Source organism: Macaca fascicularis, chromosome 4 (genome assembly GCF_037993035.2).
Source record: "Macaca fascicularis isolate 582-1 chromosome 4, T2T-MFA8v1.1".
Lineage (NCBI taxonomy): Eukaryota > Metazoa > Chordata > Mammalia > Primates > Cercopithecidae > Macaca > Macaca fascicularis.
In genome coordinates, this window is record NC_088378.1 from 47,656,705 (window position 1) to 47,681,977 (window position 25,273).

At 35.7% G+C, this 25,273-nt stretch overlaps 1 protein-coding gene across 8 annotated transcripts in view; it reads left to right on the forward strand.

Annotated features, from left to right (window-relative positions):
* Window positions 1-78: 78 nt before the first annotated feature.
* Window positions 79-25,273, forward strand: part of PEX3 (peroxisomal biogenesis factor 3) — a 59,922-nt gene continuing 34,727 nt past the window's right edge. For 3 of the 8 annotated variants that reach the window (XM_045390361.3, XM_005552006.4, XM_045390362.2), the window contains exons 1-9: window positions 79-387; window positions 8,340-8,471; window positions 12,189-12,270; window positions 17,358-17,401; window positions 18,962-19,086; window positions 19,380-19,446; window positions 19,549-19,603; window positions 20,158-20,326; window positions 22,821-22,891. In XM_045390361.3, the coding sequence (XP_045246296.1) occupies window positions 315-387; window positions 8,340-8,471; window positions 12,189-12,270; window positions 17,358-17,401; window positions 18,962-19,086; window positions 19,380-19,446; window positions 19,549-19,603; window positions 20,158-20,326; window positions 22,821-22,891 (818 nt within the window). In that variant the 5' untranslated portion in view covers window positions 79-314. Of the gene's footprint in view, window positions 388-8,339; window positions 8,472-12,188; window positions 12,271-17,357; window positions 17,402-18,961; window positions 19,087-19,379; window positions 19,447-19,548; window positions 19,604-20,157; window positions 20,327-22,820; window positions 22,892-23,167; window positions 24,071-25,273 lie in introns of those variants that run through there. The other 5 variants (XR_012433502.1, XM_074037172.1, XM_074037170.1 and 2 more) reach the window with 3 other exon arrangements.

The following is a 25,273-nucleotide window of genomic DNA, read 5'->3' on the forward strand; positions in this document are numbered from 1 at the left end:
CCGGGCCCCCGTTTCCGGGGGAGTCGAATGGAAAGGCACTCGGGAGCGATTTCTGAACGGACCTGGGCGTGTCGGACCAGTGAGCAGCGGCGGCTGCGCCGCGGCAGCCGCAGAAAGCGCAGCTGCTTTGCTCTAGTCCACGCCCCCTTGCCGCTCCGGTGACAGTCTGCGGAAAGCCGCGTTTGTGATTTCGGGAGAGCGCAGAGCGGGACGGCGGCGCTCTTGCTTGGTCATCTGGGCCAGGTGACGAAGAAACAGTTTCCCGGTGAAGCAGCCCCTCACTCATAGTCAGCGCACACCCCTAGGGCCTAAAGATGCTGAGGTCCGTATGGAATTTTCTGAAACGCCACAAAAAGAAATGCATCTTCCTGGGCACGGTCCTTGGAGGTGGGTGACAACGTTCTTGAAAGGGGGCATTGGGAGAAGGGAGTGGGAGAGGTGACTTTTTCTAAAATAAGAACAGGCCGGGGCGAACCTAGTCTGGGATCTGTAGAGGGGATTCGATCAACCATGGGATGGAAAGGGAGGTGGCCAACCTCAAGGGTTCTCCCATCTCTGCAGTTGAGAAATGCCTCTGTGCCCTTTGCCCTGTCACCGCCTCTTAACTGTTTCTCACCTATCCTTTTTTCTCACGGACCTTTGGAGAATTCAGTACAGTTTAAGTTTCTGTTACAGGAACTTTTTAAAAAAAATTCTGCTTTCCTGTGAGATTCTTCATTTTTCCTTGGCACTCTTGGCACTATGGCTCTCACCCTTCTCAGGAGTTTAATAATAATCTAGGGGAGGTGGTTTAATAATAAATGATAAATAAATAAATAATAATAAACTCTCAGGAGTTTAATAATAATCTAGGGGAGGGAGTTTAATAATAATCTAGGTGGTGGTTAAAGTCGATTTGAATTTTTGAAAACAGCGCAGTTGTCCTGAAGGACTGAAAGAGATGGATTAGATAAAGAAAAACAAATCAATATTTTAGCTCTGTTTCTGCCATTTTAGAATACAAACTGTGGCAGTAAGAAAAATGCTTGAGGGATGTTGCGCAGTCTTCCTCAGGATCTTCAAGGTTGGGATCGTTGTAATCTAACTGACATAGCTGAGTTGCACGGGCCCAGAGGAGATTTAGAAACAGATAAGATAAAAATCTTGAGACCCTTTTCCCTCATACAATGCTCATGTGATAATATTCAGGGATTTGAAGGAGGGAATAAAAAGCTTTGTGAATTATATGAAAAGAACATCTAGGAACTTTAAAAGAGGAAATTTGTTGTAACTTGAGTTTTTGAGAAATATTCTTATCACTTATTATGTGCTGTGTTTACAGAAGTACTTAAAATAAAGAACAGAGGTTCCCAAAGAATTTGGTTGGCTTTTCTCTTAGTATTAGATTGTATTCTGTTCTCCCCAAACAATTTGAAATTAACAATACATATTAGATTGTATTCTGTTCTCCCCAAACAATTTGAAATTAACAATACTTATTAGATTGTATTCTGTTCTCCCCAAACAATTTGCAATTAACAATACTCTTAGCATCAATAGTTCAGATTTTGGTGATGCTTCAAAGTTTGAAACAGAGTTCTTGTTGCTGAGCCAAGGATGGTGTTTGCATGCCTCTGACATCTATCACAGATCAATAATAAGCGTGTAAATTTTGAACATCTTTGAGAAATCCTTTATATATAAAAGGTATTTTCTGATATCTTCATTCTCTAGTATCTAATGTATATTTAAATTATCCTAAGACTACTGAGTCCATTTTATTTATAAAAGCTAAAAATAGATGTGTGATTGAAGCAATACAAATAAAGTATTTTTGCCTTTACCGAAGGAAGGAAAATTATCTCTAACAATCTCAGAAGGAATACTCCTTCAGCTTATGGAACAACCTTGTGGTAAATTAGAAATAATCACAGGGGAAGCAAAAGAGTAGACTTAAAAGAAATTTATAATTAAAAAAAAAAATCTAACAAGAGCCTTATAGTTACAGAATAAGAGGAATGCAAAAAAAGAAAAGTTCAGACGGATAGAAAGAGAAAATAATCCTAGTGTTTTATATCAATAAAGGAGTCAGTCTGAAAAGAAAGGAAGAGTAGATGACCATGGTTGGCATTTGTTTGAGCCTCGTATTCTTTCTGCTTCAGGGAGAAAGTTCTACAGTATGTTAGATTTTAATTAATCTGACTTAAGAAATATTTATCAAGTACCTGTAGTGCTGAAAGTAATATGTATGGAAATACAAGATTTATAGATTTTTAATAGTAACAGCTACTATTTATTGGGAGCCCACTTTACACTGGGCATTGTGCTAAGCTCTTCCTATTTAGGCAGAATGACAAGAAGGCAGTTATTATTATCCCCATTCAAAAATGTGGCAACAAGAGCCCTAAGAATTTAAGAAACTTGCCTCAGGTCTCAGAATTAGTGAAGGGAAACTGGAATTCAAACCCAGGTGTGTTGGACCCCAAAGCACATTCTCTTTCCACATTATATCACTGTGCTTCCATGGTCTTTATGGTCTGATAGGAAGGAAAAGCAAGTATACATGTAATTAAGATACAGAAAAACAAGAGAGGTGAAAAAATGCTGTACAGATCACACTGGCAAGTAGCATATACAGTTGTGAAAAATCAGGAAGAATTTCATGGAAAAAGAGACACATTTTGACAGGCTCGAAAGCTGGACAGTATATCAACAGGATGCTTGGAGAAGTTTGGTCATTCAATCGTGGGGGAAATAAGTAAGTAAAACCTTCAGTAGCAGGCCTTCTTAAGTAACAATTTCTGTTTCCTTGAATTTTAGATGGGTAACTAATTGGTTTACACCAGTTTGTATAATTTGACCAGTTTTGGGTGTTTGGGTGTGTTCGGTTTTTGTTTTTGTTTTTTTTTTTTTTTTTTCAGACAGGGTCTTGCTCTTTACCCAAGCTAAAATACAGTGGTGTGATCATAGCTCACTACAGCCTTGATTTCTCCTTTGCTAGCTTTACAATGTAAGGCAAGTAGAAAGCTTCCTTATGAAGATTTGCCTGACACCTTCACACTTTCCTCACTCATGTGATCCTCTCACCTCAGCCTCCCAAGTAGCTAGGACTACAGGTGTGCACCATCAGGCTTGGCTAATTTTTAATTACTTTGTAGAGATGGGGGTCTCACTACATTGCTCAGACTGGTCTTGAACTCCAGGCTTCAAGCAGTCGTCCTGCCTCAGCCTCCTAAAGCGCTGGAATTACAGGCCTGAGCCACTGAGCCTGGCATAATTTGACCAGTTTGTGAAAAGGCTAGAGAATTGACTCCCAAACTTTTTGGTCTAAGGTCTCCTTTATACTCTGGAAAATTAAGGACCCTCAAAAGCTTTCTAAATTTTATATCTATTAATAGTTATGATATTCAAAATGAAAATGAAAATTTAAATATTAATTCATTTTTTAAAAACCTATTACATATTAACATAAATAACATTTTCAAAAAATTAATGAGTGTCATTGTTTTACATTTTGAAAATCTTTTTAATGTTTGACTTAATTGAAGAAAGCTAGATTCTCATCTCTTTCTATATTCTGTCAGTTGTGATATCACACAGCATGTAACCTCTGAATTACTCCACTGTATACTCATGAGAGAGTATGAGTATGAGAGAGAACGAGAATGAAAAAGGCAAATAACATTTTAGTATTATTACAAAAACAGTTTTGATTTTATAGACCCCCTGAAATGGTCTTAAAGACCCCAGGGGTGCCCTTGCCACACTTTGAGAACCATTGCACTGGAAAAAGTATTGGAAAACAGAGAGCAACCAGATTCATATTTATTGACTTGCTGGTTTCTAAAAAACTCAGAATATTGACTTGGATTTATACCTTAAATCCTGTAATCTCTGGCCTCTTCACATTTTTTATTCGTTTATTCATTCATTCATTCTGTCATTGAACAAACATTTGAATGAGAGTAAGTGCCTGTTCTCACTGTACTTTACTCTGGAAATACAAAGGAATAAGACTGATCCTGACTTGGAACTCATGGCACAGAAATGGAAATAAACAAAAGTAGTATGATAGTATAGTATGAAAATAGAGCAGGGTCTTGTGGGAGCATAGAGGAGAAGAAAGTGTGAAGATGTCAGGCAAAGCTTCATAAGGAAGAATTTCTACTTAAGTTTTAAAACTAGCAAAGGAGAAAGGACACAGCAAGAAAAAGAGCTATTCAAGAGGTTCAGCAACATTGCTTTTATGGATGAAACTATATTTCACTATGGCTGTGCAAATGAGAAGTGGCAAAAGATTAACTTGGAAAAGCAACTAGAGTACAGATTGTGAAGGGCCTTATGAAGCCATTCTACATAATTTGGATATTATCCTTTGTATTGGTGCTTCCTGGAGTTTAGTATGGATTTAAAAAATCACTTAAGGAGTTTAATAAAACGTAGGATCCTTTATTCCAGATTCTGATTCTTTAGGTTTAGAATGCAGTTCAAGAATTCCTTAATTCAGCAAATATTTATTGAATTCTGACTGAATCCCAGTCAGAGTTTATGTACTGGGGGTGCAGCATCATGCAAAATAAGACATTTGGGGGTATTTTCAAAAAGTGTCCTTTAAGGCTACATTTTAAATTGTCCCAAGTAATTCTGATGTGAGTGGAACAGGAAAACCACATTAAGAAATGATGGCAAGATGCTGAAGGATTCTAAAAGCATGAGTGATATAATCAGATTTATGTTTTAAAAAAATCACTTTGCATGTATAAGATGGGCTAAACAGGTGTGTGACCAGAAACTGAAGAGTTAGGGAACTATTGAAGCAGTTCAAGAGCATTAATTTTTACGGTCTAAGTGAAGACACTGATAAAGAAGTTGTAGATAATTGGCAAGATTTAGAAAATATGTCTGAAATAGAATCAGAATACTGTAGTAGGATTTGGTGATCTGTTAGATTGGGAACAATGTTAATAGGTTATTTTCAAACTCTTTTTGAAATTATTAACCTTGTGAAATAGTTGCATTGTAGGGATTTTCATCCAGAAAGAGAATACTACGAGATGGTTTTAAAACAACTGACTTGTGGAAAGACTAGAAGTCTTATTTTACTAGTAATGTTATTAAAGGAAAACTCAAAGCATTTGACATTTATTTTTTAAGGTATTTAGTAAATATTTTCATTGTTAATATGTAAAATCATAGCTACAAAAGAAACATTAAAGCTCATATAATCCCAGTCTTTCATTTTATGAATGAAGAAATTTAGACACAGAGGGAGGAAGGGACTTTCTCAAAAGTCACCTAACTATTTGATACCAGAGCCGTCAATATCTCCTGTTTTCCAGGCTAGACTGTCAGTCAAGTATGTAAATAGTCATGAGTGCCATGTTTTAGCTAATGAATTACCTGTCCTCATTCTTATTTTTCTAGGGGAACAAATCTGACAAAATCAGAATTTATGAGCCTAGGTGAATTAGACCTTGTATAAGAACTTAGTTCAGTGCTAAACTCAAGAAAAATAATGGATTGTGTGATTGTAGCCTCATTTCAAAGTACCACAAAATGAGTGGCTTAAGCAACCGAAATTTATTATCTTACAATCCTGAAGTTTAGAAGTCTAAGATCAGGATTGGTTCCTTCTGCAGAGTATAAGGGAAAGATCTATTCTGACCCTCTCACCATGGCTCATGGATGGTCATCTCCTCTGTTTTTGCTTCGTCTTCCCTCTGCAATTGTTGATGTCCAAGTTTACTTTTATAAGGACAACAGTCTTGTTGAATTAGGACCCATCCTAATGACCTCATTTTAACTTGATTACCACTGTAAAGATTCTATTTCCAAATAAGGTCACATTCTGACGTGTTGGGGCTTCAACATATGAATTTGGGGGTTAACACAATTCAACCCATAACAATTCATTTTCTTTTTTAGTTTAGTTAGAATATCGAAGTGTGACTAACTAACCACTCTATAATGTTCACATTCTCATTTCACATTCAGGAAAATTTCACACAGGAAAACTGACTTCCCCTCATATATAGACCAAAATGTACACACTTATATCATACTGCCTATGCTGAAATGTGTTAAATAACAGTTCCTTAAAAAAATTATCAGATTTGTTGAGACTCTCATTAAAGCAGTGGACCTTCTCCCCAGAAAAACACATCAATCAAATTTACTATTATTGAAGAAAAAAATTCTTACCTGTGGAAAAAGTGTCATCTTAGTGTTTGATTTTACAGTATAATTTGAGATATAATCATTTTACATGTAACTTTCAGTAAGCTGTTGTGCAGATAAGATACAAACAATTCCTTCAGATCTATTATGTCAGAGTTGCCTGTCATAGAGTAACTTTTTGAAATATAAGTCAATTTCCTTTGTTGGTATTGTTGCACTATCATCAGTTTCTTTAGAATGGAGTACAGGAAAGGTAGCCATGAAGGCACTTAATACGAACTCTCATTTCTTCTTTAAGCTTGGTTATAATACATTAATTTGCATATAAATATAGCAACAACAATCATACTGTAGTTCTAATTGTTTTTAGCACATACCCTTTTACTGAACTACTATTTTTAAGAATATGTAATATCTTATCAGTTCACCTATAACACCTGTATTAGTGAAAATAAATTCAGGATATGTATCTGCTTTGCAGTTCACTTTCTACCTGTGACAAACCAAATCTAATTACTTAGGTCATGCACAATTCTTAGGTTATTTTTAGTAGATACTGGAGGTCACAGGCAGTGGGAGGTAAGTGAGCATTACTTAATTCCTTACAACCTTGCTCTCAGGTTATAATGAAACCAAGTTCTGGCACACTTAAAAACATCTACTGGCAAACAGAGATGAAAAGTTAACACAACCTGTTCTGTAAGCTTGTTGAAGTCCCAGTGTTCTGTCCTTGTTTCATGCTACCACAGAACTGCTTATACAAGATCTACCTGAAGAAAATGCAACAGTATTCTAGCTGTAGGATTCGGTTGGCTACCTGGTTAACTCACTTGACTAAGAATCCTTTGAACTAGCAACTAAGGATCTCAGGCAAAGGTGAAGGACTTGCTGGATTCGTATATTCTGGTTCATATGAATATGACTAAACTGTTTTAGCTAGTCCAGTATCTTGAAAACCATTAATTTAATCTATGAAAATCCATTCCTGATACTCATTATGCTAATTAAAAGATATTTGGTGCTGATCGGTGATAAAAGCTAGTTGAAGAGCTTAACTTGGAATGTGGCGTTTGATCAAGTGTGGCTAACTAACCACTCTGGAATGTTCACATTCCCAGCTAGGAAAACTGACTGCCCCTCAGATATAGACCAAAATGTACACACTTATATCATACTGCCTATGCTGAAATCTGTTAAATTACAGGCCGCATGACACTACCTATATTCTTATCCTGTGGTGTTACAATTTAGGAATTTCTGTACCCTCTTTCCTCTTTTTTTTCCAATCAAGTTACAAATTTTTAGATGAGTTATATTTCCTGTCCTTATCTCAAAGAGATTTTTCTAACACATGGATGGATAGACTTCTACCTGACTAACTACCTTTCTTTCATTGTTCCTTTTAAAAATTTTCTTATATTTTTAAAATGTATTTTGTGTTAATTGAAGAAAATATAGAGGACGAAATGACCTATTATCCCACCATTCAGCAATGATCATTTAATTTAATTTAGAAATTAAAACTCACCTATTTTTTGTATGTGTTTCCGTCAAAAAAAAGTAAAAACTTCTGGGATCTTATTTTATCACCTAACAATGTAACGTGGATATTTCCTTGAGTCATTATTTATTTAGCAATGTGGTTTTTAATACCTGCATAAGATTTCATTGTATGACTAGACTATCATTTATTTAAACAATTCTCCATTGCTGGACATTTAGAATATCTCTAGTCTACTAGTAAAGTCACTGCCAGACTTTTTAGATTTAATTCCTTTCCCTTCTTCAAACCTAGTCCTTATGTGCCCATCATTTCCTCTGTCATTGACTATAAAAATGCTGATTTCTCAACTAGGTCATGTGCAATTCTCATAATCACTTCATTCTTTATAATCATAGTTGATGACCAGTAATATGCTTTAGGACACTGTTCATATGGTGAAACTGATGAGAATATGACACTTTTGATTATTAAACTAGTAAAAATAAAAAAAAAAAAATTTTTTAAATGCTGATTTCCTTTTCTTTGGGCCAGTCTTACACAATTCTTTATTTAGGTTTTAAAATGTTGTAATTTTAGGTATCCACTAATGTAAAACTTATAATTGGAAAAAGTAGGTTAAAAATACTGTGTAGACTTTTTGGTACTCTAATTAATATAGTACTTTTTTTAATGATTGTAGGAGTATATATTCTGGGGAAATATGGGCAGAAGAAAATCAGAGAAATACAGGAAAGGGAGGCTGCAGAATACATTGCCCAAGCGCGACGACAATATCATTTTGAAAGTAACCAGAGGACTTGCAATATGACAGGTAAGACAGAGAAATATTTATACATGGGTAAAGTTGTTTGATGATTTGTATTAATTTGCATATCACCAGGATCAAATTTAGAGGAAAAGGCAAAGAAAGGATGATAAATCTAGCAAGTATTTGAATGATTTAACTGTATTACATCATTTTAATATGAATTTTAAAAATCAGTTCATTCATTTTATTTAGCAAATACTAAATTCATTTAGCAAATGCTTGTATCCAGGCCTGGGGAAGCAGGAAGTGAGCAACAACAACAAAAAGCCCCTGACGTTTGGAGTTTATATTCTAGGGAGAGGAAAAGATGATAAACAACAAATAAGTAACTTTAGGCAGTGATGGCTGCCAGGTGGAACATAAAGCCATGTGAGGACTGAGAAGTTCTGTAAGACAGGGGATCAGTACAGTCAGGTTTCTTTGAGGTAACATTTGAGCAGAAACCAAATGTTACAATGGAGGGAGCCATGCAAAATGCTTGAGGCAGGAACAAGCTTGGTATTTTCAGGACACAGCAAAAACGCCATGTAGCTAGAGCAGAATGAAAATGGCAGTGATAGGAAAAAGGCTGCAGAAGTAGGCTTGATCCCACTGGGCATATGGGCCATAGGAAAGAGTCATTACGTTTATTAAATTTACAGTAGGCAACAATAGACCTGTGAGTCAGCTCTAGTAGTATACACTCAGGCAATGTTAATTAATGGCAATAATTTAACCTCCACAGCTAGAAACATAGTCCTGGGTGAATGCATCACAAAATCAACCTGCGCATATAGTGTCTTCTAACTGGCATAACTGTTGAAGAACTAGTTCTCAAATCCATGCAAAGCCTGTTTTTCTTTTTTATTGTTTAAGGCTTATTCATTTCTCTAACATTCTTTCAAGAACAATTAATTTAGAAAGAATTTATAAAGGTACATTCTCCTTATTTAATTTTAAAAGTAGAAATTTTTTAGCATTAAAGGCCTCTATTATTAGTTTACTTACCTCATTTTACTTGAGGCTGAGACTAAGAAGGGTAAGAGACACATTCAAAATTACAACTAGAGTATGATTTTTAGTATTTGAAGTAGTAATACTCAGAAAAATACCTTCATTCTGCAAAGCAAATAGTAATCATAAATACTATACATAACAATTCTGAGAGTAAAATGAATATTATAAAAGCCACTTCAAAAATGTTTTGTGAGGCCGTGATGAGGTAATGCCTATAAAGTGCTTGATGTATAATAAATACTTGGTAAATAATAACTTCTTAAAAATTATGAAATTATTTAAATTGACATTCACCCTTCAATGTATTGACACTGCCTAGGACATTTTAATGAATTTTTAGAGAATGGTCCATTTCTGGTTATTATTTGAATTTTCAAAAAATAGTAAAATGGGCTAGGCGCAGTGGCTCACGCCTGTAATCCAAGCACTTTGGGAGGCCGAGGCTGGTGGATCACCTGAGGTTAGGAATTTGAGACCAGCCTGACCAACATGGAGAAACCCCATCTCCACTAAAAAGACAGAATTAGCCGGGCGTGGTGGCACATGCCTGTAATCCCAGCTACTTGGGAGGCCGAGGCAGGAGAATTGCTTGAACCCGCTAGGTGGAAGTTGTGGTGAGCCAAGATCATGCCATTGCACTCCAGCCTGGGCAACAAGAGTGAGAAACTCCATCTCAAAAAGAAAAGTAAAATGTAGCTGCTGGGGTCTTAAAATACATCTCAGTTTGACATGGACCCTTGTGTCCATTTGGGTCCTCTGGGAAGCAGATGCTAGGATGGGATTAGATGTCCCAGAGGTCTACTAGTAGAAATGCCTGTAAAGAATAAAGAGTAAGGGAGGCAGAAGAAGACAGGTGAAGTGTTTAGGCCACAGTGCAGGTCTGACGCTTGTGCAGGGAAGAAGACAAGGAAGGAAGAAAGATTAGGCAAGAAGAGTCTCAGACTATAGCACAGTTCTAAGAAAGTGTTGGGAGACCAATGAGGAGTCTGCAAGCCACAGTTTCTGGTAGAGGAGACCTGCAGAAATGGGCCTGCTTTAGTGTCCCCGTCCAAGCAGTGTCATTGGCTGGGAGCAGTGCAAACATGGTAATGGATCCAGAGGAGTGGCAGCTGGGGTTGTCAATTAACTATGCTCCTCCAACAAAAGATAGGGGTCACACATTTCCATGACGCAACCCTAAGATGAACAAATAGCTGACTATAGGCAATTAAAAGTAAAATATTTGATCTCTACGAGCCAAAATATAGGTTCAATGAAAACTTTCCAAATTAGCTTTCTGCACGTTCTGCATTTTTTTGTACAATGCATAACATGAACATTGATAATGGGGTTACAAATAATATGATCAAATTTCTATTCTTTTGGATAAGACGTAATTGATATACTAGAAAAAAAATGAGTGCTTTGGGGTAAATATAACTAGTTTTCTTACCTAAGAAGTTTTTGCTTTTAGAATGCGGTGTTCATAGCCAGGTGTGGTGGCTCACACCTGTAATCCCAGCACTTTGGGAGGCCGAGGTGGGAGGAATGCTTGAGCCCAGAAGTTCAAGACAAGCTTGGGCAACATATGAGACCTCATCTGTACCAAAAATTTTAAAAATTAACTGGACATGGAGGCCCATGCCTCTAGTCCTAGCTACTCGGGAGTCTGAGGCAGGAGGATTGCTTGAGCCCAGGAGGTCAAGGCTGCAGTGAGCCATGATTGCACCACTGCACTCCAGCCTGGGTGACAGTGTGAGATTGTGTCTCAAAAAAAAAAAAAGAAGGAATGTGGTAGTCTTCATATTTTTTCATTTTGTTATCATTACTTATTTAGGATTTAGAAACTCATTTTACATTTTTATGTGTGTATTGCTCCATTTCTTTTTTTTCTCTGATCCCATGACAGATTCTTATTCTCCTACATTTCTTATTCCACATGCAGAGCCACAAATAAACTCCTAAAAATCACATGAAGTTTTTTTTCCCATAGATTGCTAGTCTCATTTCGTCTTCACATTATTCCTGGGAGTAACAAACAATAAACAGCAGCCACTGACAAAACTAAAACTCAGCAACTCTTAGTTTCTAACCTAGTGTACTTTTATCTATGTTATAATAAATGTTTATTGCTTTGTAGTATTACAAACAGTAAACATTTACAATAAACAGTAACAAATAATACCCACTGACAAACTAAAACTCAGCAACTCTTAGTTCCTAACCCAGTATGCTTTTGTCTAGGTTATAATAAATGTTTGTTGCCTTGTATTATTTAATAAATAAACTTTTTTTAAAATTAGAAATGAAAAATTTGAAGCAAAAGGTATAGCTGAATATAAAAATGTTTTTGATCATTGCCATTATATCAGAAGTAAACACATTGTAAAAAATTTGAAGAGTATGGAAAAGAAAAAAAGGAATTATTCATAATCCGTAGCTCAAAGACCACCACTGTTAAAATCTGAGAATAATTCTTTCTATTCTTTCTTCTGTGTGTACGTGTTTGTGTTGCTGTGATTGTAATGTTTATATAATTTTGTTAAATTACATTAGCAGATAAATGATTTGTTAGGATATAATAGTTTTATAATAATAATAATAATTTGAATTGTCTAGCCCTGACTTTCCCTTGTGACTCTTTCTAGTTGCTAGCCCTATCATATAGCCTAAAACAATGTGTATTTCTTAGTGAGGGCAGTCATATCACTTGTGACCTTTTTTATTTTATTTTTTGTATTACAGTGCTGTCCATGCTTCCAACACTGAGAGAGGCCTTAATGCAGCAACTGAATTCCGAGAGTCTCACAGCTCTGCTAAAAAACAGGTAAATGCAAGTTACAGCATTTTCTGTTCATGCACTGCACTTAAAGTTTATAGAATGAACTGATATCCTTTTCAAATATCTTTGTTATTTTTCTGTCTAATTAAAGCTTATATAGGCTCAGTAAGAAAAATATTAACTATATCATTTAATCCATATTTAATTTTGTCTGTGCTCTACTTTTTTGCACAAAGCATTCAAGGCAATGATATTTGTATGTATTGTTTTTCATATAAATAGACCTTATAGCACTTCAAAATTGTTCATAAATTTAATTATTGAAGTGCTTGTGAAATGTGTTCCTGAACCAGATGCTGTGAAACTAACAAAGTTATGTTAAATATCGTGCTTCTGAAAGAGCTTACAGTGTAATAAACCATGTGAACATACATTTTAAATGAGGTATACAGGACTTATATTTTAAATTACTAACAAAATGAAATACAAACATAACATGAGCATACAATACTAATAATTGACATTGCCATGGCAGTTTGCTGTTTCCAAAAGCACTTTCGCATATGTAACCTTGTATACTGCATGTTGCATGTGTTGGGTTATTGTAATTCAGTATGATACTGTATTAGTTTGAGAAGACTTCCAGCAGGAAATGTGTTCTTATTTTAATGACAATGATGGGAGGGTGGGCAGGGAAATGATTTCACTAAATAAATGTTAATCATTATAGCCTTCCTAAAATAATCACTTGCCTTTAATCACCCTCTAAATAGCCAGGGGAATAGTAGTTCTGTTTCTAAACTGTCTCACTGTGCTAGCCCTGGCGCTAGGTACCTTTCGTATATGCTCTCACTTAATTTACACAAATATCCCTGTGAGGCAGTTACTATTATTCATTTTGCAATAGGAATTGAGTGCTCAGACAGGCTACATAACAAGTGGGGAATTTTATTTAAAACACTTACTATAGTTAGAGAATACTTCCCAAAATAACAATGGATTTGTGTACTTGAGATTTCTTGTATCTCATTAAAACAGAATGCTAGTAATGAGGGGTTTTCTGTTTTAAATTTCTTCATTCTTAGAGGTAGACAGACCTTCCTTCTTACAGATATAAGGTTTAGCTTATAAATTAGTTCATACAGTTTTATGAAGAAACATATAAGCAGATTGCTTTCGATCAAATAAATTATTACGTTTGTATGTACATAGGTAGGAATGAAAAGAAGTAGATTTTAATTTCCTTATATTTTGTCATGATGAGAAGGCAAGGCAAATTAAATCAGTGAATAGCATTTTTATAAAAGCAACATAATACAGATAAAATAATCATGATGGCATTCTTCCTTCTTGGTGAATCTGTTTCCTGCAAGGCCCTATGTTCCATGTGCTTTAAAAGGGGATTTAATAATTAAGATAAAGTCTCTTTAAGACCTTTTCATCCAAAGGAGGAAGTAGACTAAATAAATTATCATAATTCCAGACATACTTAGTGCAATGACAAAAAGTAAAAGAAAAATATAGGAGTATCAAAAAAACCAAGGATTAATTTTGATGGATAATCCTGGACAGCTTTAAAGAAAAGATGTAATTCTCTTTTTCTTTATCGGTACACAGGAGGAGAATTTCTTAAATTCTGGACAATTTAAGATGGGCCACAGTTGTCCTCATTCACAGTTTCGTCTTTAAATATCTCAATGTTACTTTTTCTTGGCTTTCTTTTGATTTGAAATTACTATTTGTAATTTGGTGGGGGGAGAAGGGTAATATCCATTTGAAAAATATTTGCGTAAATAAGGGCTTGATCCCTTACAAAGTGTGATTAAATAAGGCCTCCAATCTTACGACTGCTTTTATATTAGTTTTATGTGAGACTCTGGTCTCATATAAGCCTGTTGAGCAAGTTTTTTTTTTTTTCCTTTAAACTATTTTTGATAATAACTAATCAGAAATGAGTAGATGATTTGATAGTCTTATTCTGCGAACTTCACAATAGCAAATAAACAGTTATCACTGTTTTTGATATTTGGCGCTCTTGTTAAAGACTGATAATTGGCAATGAAGTTTCAATGCAAAAAAAAAAAAATCGTAAACATCCTCCATCATAAGAGAAGTAGAACACTTTGAAAGGATTCGTTTAATTCTCTCTTTTTTTTTTTTTATTTCTTCATGAAGGCCTAAAGTTTAAGAATTATTATGAATATTTTAGTGACATTAAAGAGTCTGGTTGTATTTAACTTGCAGTTGATTTCCATTAGACAAATCATTTGAAAGGAATATTTGCGTTGAAAGCACTTTTCTCTGTTCTTCTGCATAGATTTGGAATCTTTTATGTAGATTTTGGAGTTTTTTTTAAAAGTTAGTATTTAAAAATCTACTTTTAAGGTCTAATAACGTTCAGTGTAAACATGAAGAAATGTCCTGGGTAACTATAACTGTTTTCTCCCACCAAAATCATCCCAAATAAAATACAGTTTTTTGTTCGTTTGGTTTTGGGTTCTTTTTTAGACAGAGTCTTACTCTGTTGCCCAAGCTGAAGTACAGTGGCACAATCATGGCTCACTACTAAGCAGTTTCTATATTTAAATTTTCGGAATCACTGTTTTCTTATCTTTTTTCATTTAGAATTTTTATAAGAAGTACTTAGAAATTTTTCTGAGGGAACATTCAAAAAGAGATATGAGTTACTTATGATACATTAAATACCTCACCTTTGAATTGTGGTTGATTCCCAGTTTAATCAGAATACATATGACATTCTGCCATGAGTCTTGAACACTAGATTAGATTAAGGTTGAAGCAGTGTCTTGCATGAGTTACTCAACACATTTTCTTAACCTGTGCCATCTAGGAAAGAGGTAACTGAAACTATACAGTCTGCTCATTGGCAAAGAAAGACAAGAAGCTAGTAGTATCCTTACAATTGTAATAGTAACTCAATTTCTTCTTGCAATGCAAATTTAGGTCTGAAAATAATAATAAAGATTATGGACTTGTGTTTTTTATATCTATGGTTTTTTTATTTCATGTTTTCAAGTAATTTATTGTATTTAGCAAAAGCACTGGTCTGTGACAGATTGAAAAGGAAAAGGAAAAAAAAAACTGATCATTCCACTAGTGGTTTGAAAAGCTCTAAACTACCTCCACATATGGTGTACTATCCTTTGGTTAGAAGAGGAAAATGGCTACCATTTTTATACAGTAGTCCCATCCACTTTATCCAAGGTTTGACTTTCCAAGGTTTCAGTTAGCCATGGTCAACCATGGTCTAAAAATATTTAATGGAAAATTCCAGAAATAAATGATTTTTAGGCTTTCAGTTGTGTGCCATTGTGAATAACATGATGAAATCTCCCTTTGTCCAGCAGATCCATGCTGTAGATGCTATCTACCTGTTAGTCACTTAGTATCCATCTTGGCCATCAGATTGGATGTTGAGGTATCACAGTGCTTGTGTTTAAGGAACCCTTATTTTACTTAATAATGGCCCCAAAGTGCCAGAGTAATTATGCTGGCATATTACGGTTGTGCTATTTTATTGTGAGTTGTTGTTATTTTTTACTGTGCCTAGTTTATAAATTAAACTTTATCATAGGTACATATGTATAGGATAAAACAGTATATGTAGGGGGTTGGTACTATCTTCAGTTTCAGGCATCTACTGAGGGTCTTGGAACGTATCCCCCAAGTTGATAAGAAAGGACTACTGTAGTACTGTGGAATGATCTCCACAAGATATATTGTTATATTTTTTAAAAGGTAAAGAAAAATGTGTATAATATGTTTCACTTATCTAAGGGGGCAGATATAAATGTATATATACGTATTTGCTTATATAAAACAAAACAATGGGAAGTTTAAGCATTTTTTAAATAGTCACCTATGAAGAAGGGAGAAAATTAAGGGGGATAGGAACAGACTTTTTTGAATACACCATATTATATAAATTTGATTTGGGAATCATATTAATATTATAAAACTACAGTGTTTAAAAAATAATGTCCAAAACTATATAGTACCATAAATCAAATTAACCTATATATGATTCTAGTTGGTGGTATAATTACAAAGATAGAAACTGTGCTAAATTACTTTGAAACAGAAATTTGACTGTATATCCTTAGTAGGCCATATACTCTTCACACACAAAGAATTGGAAAAACAGAAACCTTAAACTCTTTTACACTGAGACGGTTGTGAATAGAGTGAGGGATGAAGCAAATTAGTAATTATGTTGGTTTCACCTGTTTTTAGTGTGGACAAAAAGAAATACAAATGGAAAATCAATGAGATTAAGCTAAAAACCTTTTGACTAATTTTCTAAATTTTGACTAATTTAGAAATATCAGTATGAATTCATGATGTATATTACCTTTTTGATTATATGCATAAATAAATAAATAAACACTTATTTATTAGCTTAGTTCACTGGAAAAATCTTAGAAATAATGACCTACCCAGTAGCAATGAACATTCTTAACCAAAGGTTTTGGTCTCTGCCATTTCCTGCTATGAGAAAACAGGACCCAGTGAAATTGGTGATTTCAAGTCTGCAGCAAGAATGGAACGAGATGAACCCAGAACAAGTTTTCATGTCAGAAACTGTGGATTCTGTAAAAGACTAATAAAAGATCATATAAATCAAAAGGATTCAGGAGCCAATGTGAATAGTCTTCCAGAAGTGAAAGATGGGCAATTTGAACATTGATAGAGATAATAACTGCAGTGGATTGATACACATGAAATATATGTGTAAATTCATGTGTTTATGATCGTAAAACAAAATAATACTTCATATTTACCTTTGAAGGATTATAGGACCTACTTCATTATTTCTAAAACAGCAAATTAGAGAAAGAAACATTTCCTCTGCTTTTCCTATGTGATTTTGTAATATATCTATACATAGCACTCAAGGAGAAAAAGATTGTAAGAACATATACCAGTGAAAGTGGTTATTGATTACTGGAATTACATTTTTTTTTTTTTTACTGTATTTCGTGGGTTTGCTTTTCTGCAGTTATGCTGTGTTGCTTTTAATTTTTTGAAATAAATATAGATCTATAAAATTCAGAGTTTTCTATTAGACTATCTAGATTATTATTTTTGTTTTTTTTTGTTTTGTCCTTTAGGCCTTCAAACAAGCTAGAAATATGGGAGGATCTGAAGATAATAAGTAAGCCTGCATATTCTGTGTGACAGCACATCCTTAAAATATTTATAAAGGGAAATGCTTGCATTCTATTAGGATGACTCTCCTTTACCTGCCTTTTAGAATTGTTGTTAGTGTTAAATAATATAGTACAGATAAAGCAAGTAGATCAATGTCTGGACATAGAAAGCATTCAGTAAATGTTAGTGGTAGTGCTATTGTGATGATGATGATGATGATGATGATGGTAGGTAAAATTGTCCTAGACTACATATGCCTTTATTAGGTACTGATATCTCTAATGTACTTTAAAGGAAGTTTTTATTCCAATCCAGATCATAGATTTACTTTGATATTTATTGTAAACTTTTGTTAGTGATAAAAAATTGAAACAAAAAGCTAAACCAGGGCCTACATATCTGCTTGTCTCAGAACTGTTATTCCTGTTTTCCCTTCCATTCAGCTAATCCTTGTCAGCAGAATGATGCTTAAGCCTTGCCTATTTGAAAACAAATTAAACCTCTCTAGTTGCCTATATTTCCTTTCAGCTTTTATACTTTTTTTTTTTTTTTTTTTTTTTTTTTGAGACGGAGTCTTGCTGTATCGCCAGACTGAAGTGCAGTGGTACTATCTTGGCTCATTGCAATCTCTGCCTCCCGAGTTCAGGCAATTCTCCTGCCTCAGCCCCCCGAGTAGCTGGGACTACAGGTGTGCGCCACCATGCCCAGCTAATTTTTGCATTTTTAGTAGAGACGGGGTTTTACCATGTTGGCCAGGATGGTCTCAATCTCTTGACCTTGTGATCCACCTGCCTCAGCCTCCCAAAGTGCTGGGATTACAGGTGTGAGCCACTGTTCCCGGCCTATTGTTTCTTATAATCCTTATGACCAAGATTTCTACATTCCCCTTCTTCTCTTCTTCACTCCCACTCATGCTTTGATGTACTACAGCCTGACTTCCACCACTTGTGTCTCCACCCAAGCAGGTCTCTCAAGCGTCAGTAACAACTTCTGTGTTGCCAAATCTACTGGACATTTTCCTCCTGCTAGGACTCTCAGCAGCAGTCAACACCTTCACTCTCTCCTCTTTTTTGAACACCTGGTCCTAGGCTACTGGGAAGCCTGTCTTACCAAGCTTCCCCAGCCTTTCTGTACCTTCCTGTAGTCCTTAAACCCTTAAACAGGCTCATCTTCCTCGAGCTGCTATTGAAGGCTAGAGTTCTTCCACACTCAGCCCTCTTCTCTTACTTGAAAATAGCTCTACTGACAACTAAGAGTTCTGAAGCTGCAATTCTTTGTGCTTCCCAGACTTTTCCTTGTTTTCCTTTCTAAGCTAATAATATATACCTCTTTCACCTAATATATTTTATTGGTCATTGTTTCAATTAAGGAATCATACCTAATTTTTATTAAACAACTTGTAAGGAGAGACTGAAATATTTTGAATTGATATATTTTTATACTAGAAACAACTGTAAATATGTTTTTAAAAGTCATCTTATGAAAAAATAACCATAGGGATGGTTCATGATTTTACACATTTGTATTAATCACAGTACCAAATGGTTTTCTTTTCTCTATGAAGGTTTCACAAGAAGTATCGTGGCTGTATACAGTACTTGTATGCTGGTTGTTCTTTTGCGGGTCCAGTTAAACATAATTGGTGGATATATTTACCTGGATAATGCAGCAGTTGGCAAAAATGGCACTGTAAGTTTAATAGACTTAAACAGACATTGTCCTTTCCCTCAAGTGGTTCAAAGTTTAGCTTATTTATCCTGGTAACAATTTCTGTGAAATAAATATTTTTATATTTCATGTGATTATGAACTTTTAGTATTATGAATAATTTTTATACTTTGAAACTAGAATTTTTGGTATGTTAAAAAATATTATTTTTCCTATCACTTCAGATCTTGAAAAATCTCACCTACAGTTATATTGAAAACATTACTTACCAGTTTAAAACTTGGATAATTTAACTGTATTTCTATTTTGTACAGACAATTCTTGCTCCCCCAGATGTCCAACAGCAATATTTATCAAGTATTCAACACCTCCTTGGAGATGGTAAGATTCTTATTTGTGACTTTTATACAAATTTTAATTCATTTATTTGTATTTTTGAGGAATTTTTAAGCAAGGCTTTTAGGTTTGTTTTTTCTTTAATAGGCCTGACAGAATTGATCACTGTCATTAAACAAGCTGTGCAGAAGATTTTAGGAAGGTAAGGCATTTTTCTTTGACTTTTCTGACTTCCTGATTCTGATGAATGAAAGAAAATTAGAATTGTTCTAGTGAAGCCAGTGACTTGACAAATGGTGATTTGTGAAACTCTTTGTAATCTAATCAGATACCTTCCTGGGATATTGTGTTATGAGATCCATTTTCTTTGTCAGAATCAACCTTTTTATACAGAGGGGAAAGTTTTAATATTTCATTGTTAATTGACTGATTTCATACAAATCAGAAATATCTGGGTCATGAGATAAAAGACCTACTTTAAAATCTGCCTCTGAGGCTTTTTCCTCCCACTTATACTAGTAATATCTATAATTACAGTAGGAATTCTCTTATGAAATCCAGAGAAATACTTTTCTTGGCTCTGTAGTAATGGCCCTTAACTGGTGGCTGATTTCTTAATCCATTCTATTCCAGTCAGCAGGTACAGGTGTGAGCAGAAGAAACAAGATTTTAGATAGTAGCCTGTTAAGAAACAAGTGTATGTAGGATGTGTTGTATAGTTTCGATTTATCCCAATTCCCTTTTCTCTGTTTCTAGTGTTTCTCTTAAACATTCTTTGTCCCTTTTGGACTTGGAGCAAAAACTAAAAGAAATCAGAAATCTCGTTGAGCAGCATAAGTCTTCTTCTTGGATTAATAAAGATGGATCCAAATCTTTATTATGCCATTATATGATGCCAGATGAAGAAACTCCATTAGCAGTGCAGGTGCTTAATTCATAACCATTTAACCAAACCAGTTACTCTATACTTTTAAAATTTTACTCTCTCTTGAAATTTTGATTTCTGAGTCTCTTGAAAGGTAAGTGATTGAAAGGTATATATTTCAATAATTGAAGTAAAACCCCGTAGAAAATAAATAGCCATTATGAGCAATTTCTAGTTAGAAGCACTTAACAATTTTAGCTACTTAGTACATTTTTATTATCAGGTATGTGACAGTACATACTGTGATGTATGCTGGGGATGTAAAATGAGTAAGGCATGTTTATTACACCTGGGGAACTGAAGATACAAATTCAATTAGTGGGCTACAGCGTATTTTTGTATCAGATCAAGTAGCAGAACATAGAGCTGAAGGTCAGGGCAAGATTATAAAGAGCTTTGTATGCCAAGATAAGTAGTCTGAACTCCAATTTGTAGACAAAGAAAGGTAGATTTTAACCAGTCCAGTAACACAATCACCTTTGCTTTTTAAAAAAGTTAATGATGAAAGTACAAAAATGGACTGAGGAGGTTATAGTCATCCACTTGAGAAACAACAAGATCTAATCCAAAAATTATCAACCATAGTGTTGCTAAACACTGGTGTGTCCTAGATAGTTGTTATATAAGTTATTCATTGATTAAGAATACTAAAAATGCCAGATTGCAGGTTATATGGCTCATTTCCTAAATTACTAGTTTTTCATTTGTCTGCTGGTTTGCACCCATTCTTTGTAATTGGGAGAACAGCTCGCTCTTGACAACTGGAAAAGCCTTAGAACAGAGAGGCCCCCTATGCCATACCTCATCGTAGAGGACCTGTTAGAACAGAATGCCTTGTTTACATTGCCTGCAGGAGTTCCCATTGCCTGCAGGATTTCCCATTCCCAGAGACCCCAAAGATGAACCTGTTTAGGTGCTGAGAGATCCTATATTCATGAGTAGGCCAAAAAAAATGTTGCATCCCATTTAAGGAAACCCTGTAACTTGAAAGATAGAGACTAAACTGATCAAACAGAACAGATGGAACAGAATTAATGAAACAGGAGACAGCTTACAAAATAGAATCTCAAGGAGATGCAATAAGAGTGTTAAAAAATCTTTTTAGGACTCTAAAGTAATTTACAGTTTTCAAAATTCAAAACAGGACCAAAAAGAAAACAATTCAAAAGAACAGATGAAGAGAGAAATAATGGACCAGATCTTACTGAACTGAATTAAAACCTGAAATTTAAGATTGAAAAGACACATAGAGTCTCAGACTAGATTGATGTAAAAAGACACACACACATATCCTGATAAAATTTCTTACTGATGAAAGAAAAAAACATAGGAGGTTGACGGGGAGGATCACTTGAGTCCAGGAGTTTGGGACCAGCCCGGGCAACATTGCGAGATCCTGTCTCTAAAAACTAAAAATTTAGGCCGGGCGCGGTGGCTCAAGCCTGTAATCCTAGCACTTTGGGAGGCCGAGATGGGCGGATCACGAGGTCAGGAGATCAAGACCAACCCGGTGAAACCTCGTCTCTACTAAAAAAATACAAAAAACTAGCCGGGCGAGATGGCGGGCGCCTGTAGTCCCAGCTACTCAGGAGGCTGAGGCAGGAGAATGGCGTAAACCCAGGAGGCGGAGCTTGCAGTGAGCTGAGATCCGGCCACTGCACTCCAGCCTGGGCCACAGAGCCAGACTCCATCTCAAAAAAAAAAAAAAAAAAATTAAAATTTAAAAATCAGCCAGATTGGCATAGTGGTGCACAGCTATAGTCCCAGCTACTCAGGAGGCTGAGGAGGGAGGAATTTTTAAGCTCAGGAGTTCGAGTCTGTGGTGTGCTTTGGTTGCACCATTGTACTCCAGACTGGGTAATGCCAGTCTGTCTCTTTAAAAAAAAAAAAAAATGCTTTGGGAGGCCAAGGCAAGAGGATGGCTTGAGGCCAGGAGTTCGAGACCAGCCTGGGAAACATAACAAGACACTACCCCTACAAAAAATAAATGAAAAATTAGCATGGTGGCGCGTGCCTGTAGCCTAACTGCTACTTAGGAAGCTGAGGCAGGAGGATCACTGGACCCCAGGAATTCAAGGTTACTTAAGCTATGATCATGCCACTGGACTCCAACCTGGATGACAGAGTGAGACCCTGTCTCAAAAAAATAATAATAATGAAATTCAATTTTAAAAAGAACAAACCCAGACCTCTGCAAACCCAAAACCTATTTCTTCTTTGTCTAACTATACTAGAAATCTATCCAAGAAGGGCCAGATAAACAAAGATCTTACTTAGTGTAATTTACTTTTACTCATGTCTTAAATTCTACTTATTTGCGCACATAAACCATTACAGGTTTTTTTTGGGGGGAAGGGAGATCTAACATTTTTTATTGTTGATAGAACATAGACTTTTAGATTTCCTGAACTCTTTATTTTGTGAATGTGATGAGTTTCATCATAACCCCATGCTCATGTTTGAAAACCTGAAGTGTGACATTTTAATTCTATAGGCCTGTGGACTTTCTCCTCGAGACATTACCACTATTAAACTTCTCAATGAAACTAGAGACATGTTGGAAAGGTATGTATACTTCATGTAACAGGAAAAATATGTGTGTAAGTTGAATGTACTTGAGATCATTTTTTAGTTTTTCTTGAACAATATAGTCAGTATAATATGATATTAAAATTAAATTTTTGACTCTGTTTCCCAGCCTTTAGATAGGATTTCCTACTCAAACTGGAGGGAAGCAGGGATTTCTTAGGGTAACTCAGCTACTAACTCTACTATCTGAATTTATCGAGTTCCAGTCTTTTGTTTTTCTACAGTAGGAATGTCCACTTTTTTCTTATTCAGATTTCCACCACATCATTTCATGAAGCTCTGGAGAAGGTCATCGGTGATCTTTTGCCATATCATTGTATAAATGAATGAATTACAATGCATCTGTAATGTTCATCTTGCTTGACCTTTCTCTGATACTTGACACTGCCTTTCTTGAAATTCTTTGCTCACATGACTTTCATGACAGTATAATCTGTATTTTTCTCCTACCTCTCAGATCATTTCTTAGATTCTTCTATCTCTGTCTTTCCTTTAAATATCAGTGTTTCCAACCTGGTGCAGTGACTCATGCCTGTAATCCCAGCACTTTGGGTGGCCAAGGTGGGTAGATTGCTTGGGCCTGGGAGTTCAAGACCAGCCTGGGTAACATGGCAGAAACCCCATCTTAGACAAAAGAAAAAAAAATTAGCCAGGCACGGTGGTGCACACATGTGGTTCCAGTTAACTCGGGAGGCTGAGGTAGAAGGATCACCTGAGCTCTGGCAGGTTGAGGCTATGGTGAGCCGTAATTGTGCCACTGTACTCCAGCCTGGGCAACAGAGTAAGATCCTGTCTCAAACAAACAAAACAAAAAAAGCCATCAGTGTTTCCCAGGTATTTGTTCTTACTTCATTGGCAACTGCCTCCCAGGCAATGATTTATACTCCCATTACTTTACTATGCTAGCAGTTATAGGCAAATGTATTGCCCTAGTCCTCCACCCTCAGGAGCTTGTTTGGATTGAAATTTCTACATTTCATAGATAGAAATAATTTGTTCATTCAGTTAATTCATTTATTTCATTGAATTATTCATTAACTATGTATTGGCTGTCTGTGGTATATTAGGTACTATTCTAAATGCTAGGTCTTCATCCCTATTGGAATTTGTATGTTAGTGGGAGAGAAAAATAATAAACTAATAAATCTGATATAATGTCAAGTATGTATAACTTTGTTGATGAAACACAAAGCGGGTTAAGGGGTTAGAGAGTGACCAGGGATGCTGTTTGTATTAGGTTGATCAGAAAAGGCCTCTTTGAGGAGATGCCATTTGAGCAGAGACCTGAATATATACTGTGGAAGTTAACCTTATAACCCAGAAGAATACAGTTCAAGGCAGAAGAACAGTTGCAGTGATCCTAATGCTTGGCCTGTTCAAGGAATAGCAAGGAGGCCATTGTTGGCTGGAGCACAGTGAATAAGAAAAGCAATAGGGAAGGGAGATTGGAGACAGAGATGGAAACTCCAGAGTATGTTGAACCTTGTAATCCATGATAAGAAATGTTTTTTGTTCTTGATGTATGGGAAGCCATTGGAGAATTTTAAGCAGGGCAATGACATCATCTGTGTTTATAAAAGACCTCATTTCTCTATGGTAAGTTGACTATAAAGAGATAAGAATAGAAGGAGGGAACCAGTTTCAAGAGTGGAAGGATTCTAATCAAGAAACAGTTGTAGTTTGGACTGGATAGTAGCAGTGGTGGCAATAACAAGAGGCTAAATAATAGATTTATTTTTTAGATTGAACCACTAGTACTTGCGGAATTATTTGGTGTGGGTTATGAAAGAGGAGGCAAGGATGACTCCTAGGTATTGGGGCTGAGCATTTGAGGAAATAGGAGTTGCTATTTACATTTTGGCAGTGTTAAGCATATCCAAGTGGTTATATGCCTGTTGGCAATTGAATATGCAAGTCTGGAATTCAAGAGTTAGTTTACAAATACAACATTGGGAGTTGCTGAGACCAGCTTGGTCGGGGAGACCCTAACCCAGTGGCGCTAGAGGAATTAAAGACACACACACAGAAATATAGAGGTGCCTGAAGTGGGAAATCAGGGATCTCACAGCCTTCAGAGCTGAGAGCCCTGAACAGAGATTTACCCACATATTTATTAAGAGCAAACCAGTCATTAGCATTGTTTCTATGGATATTAAATTAACTAAAAGTATCCCTTATGGGAAACGAAGGGATGGGCCGAATTAAAGGAATAGGTTAGGCTAGTTAACTGCAGCAGGAACACGCCCATAAGGCACAGATCAGTCATGCTGTTGTTTGTGGCTTAAGAATGCCTTTAAGCGGTTTTCCGCCCTGGGCGGGCCAGGTGTTCCTTGCCCTCATTCCCATAAGCCCACAACC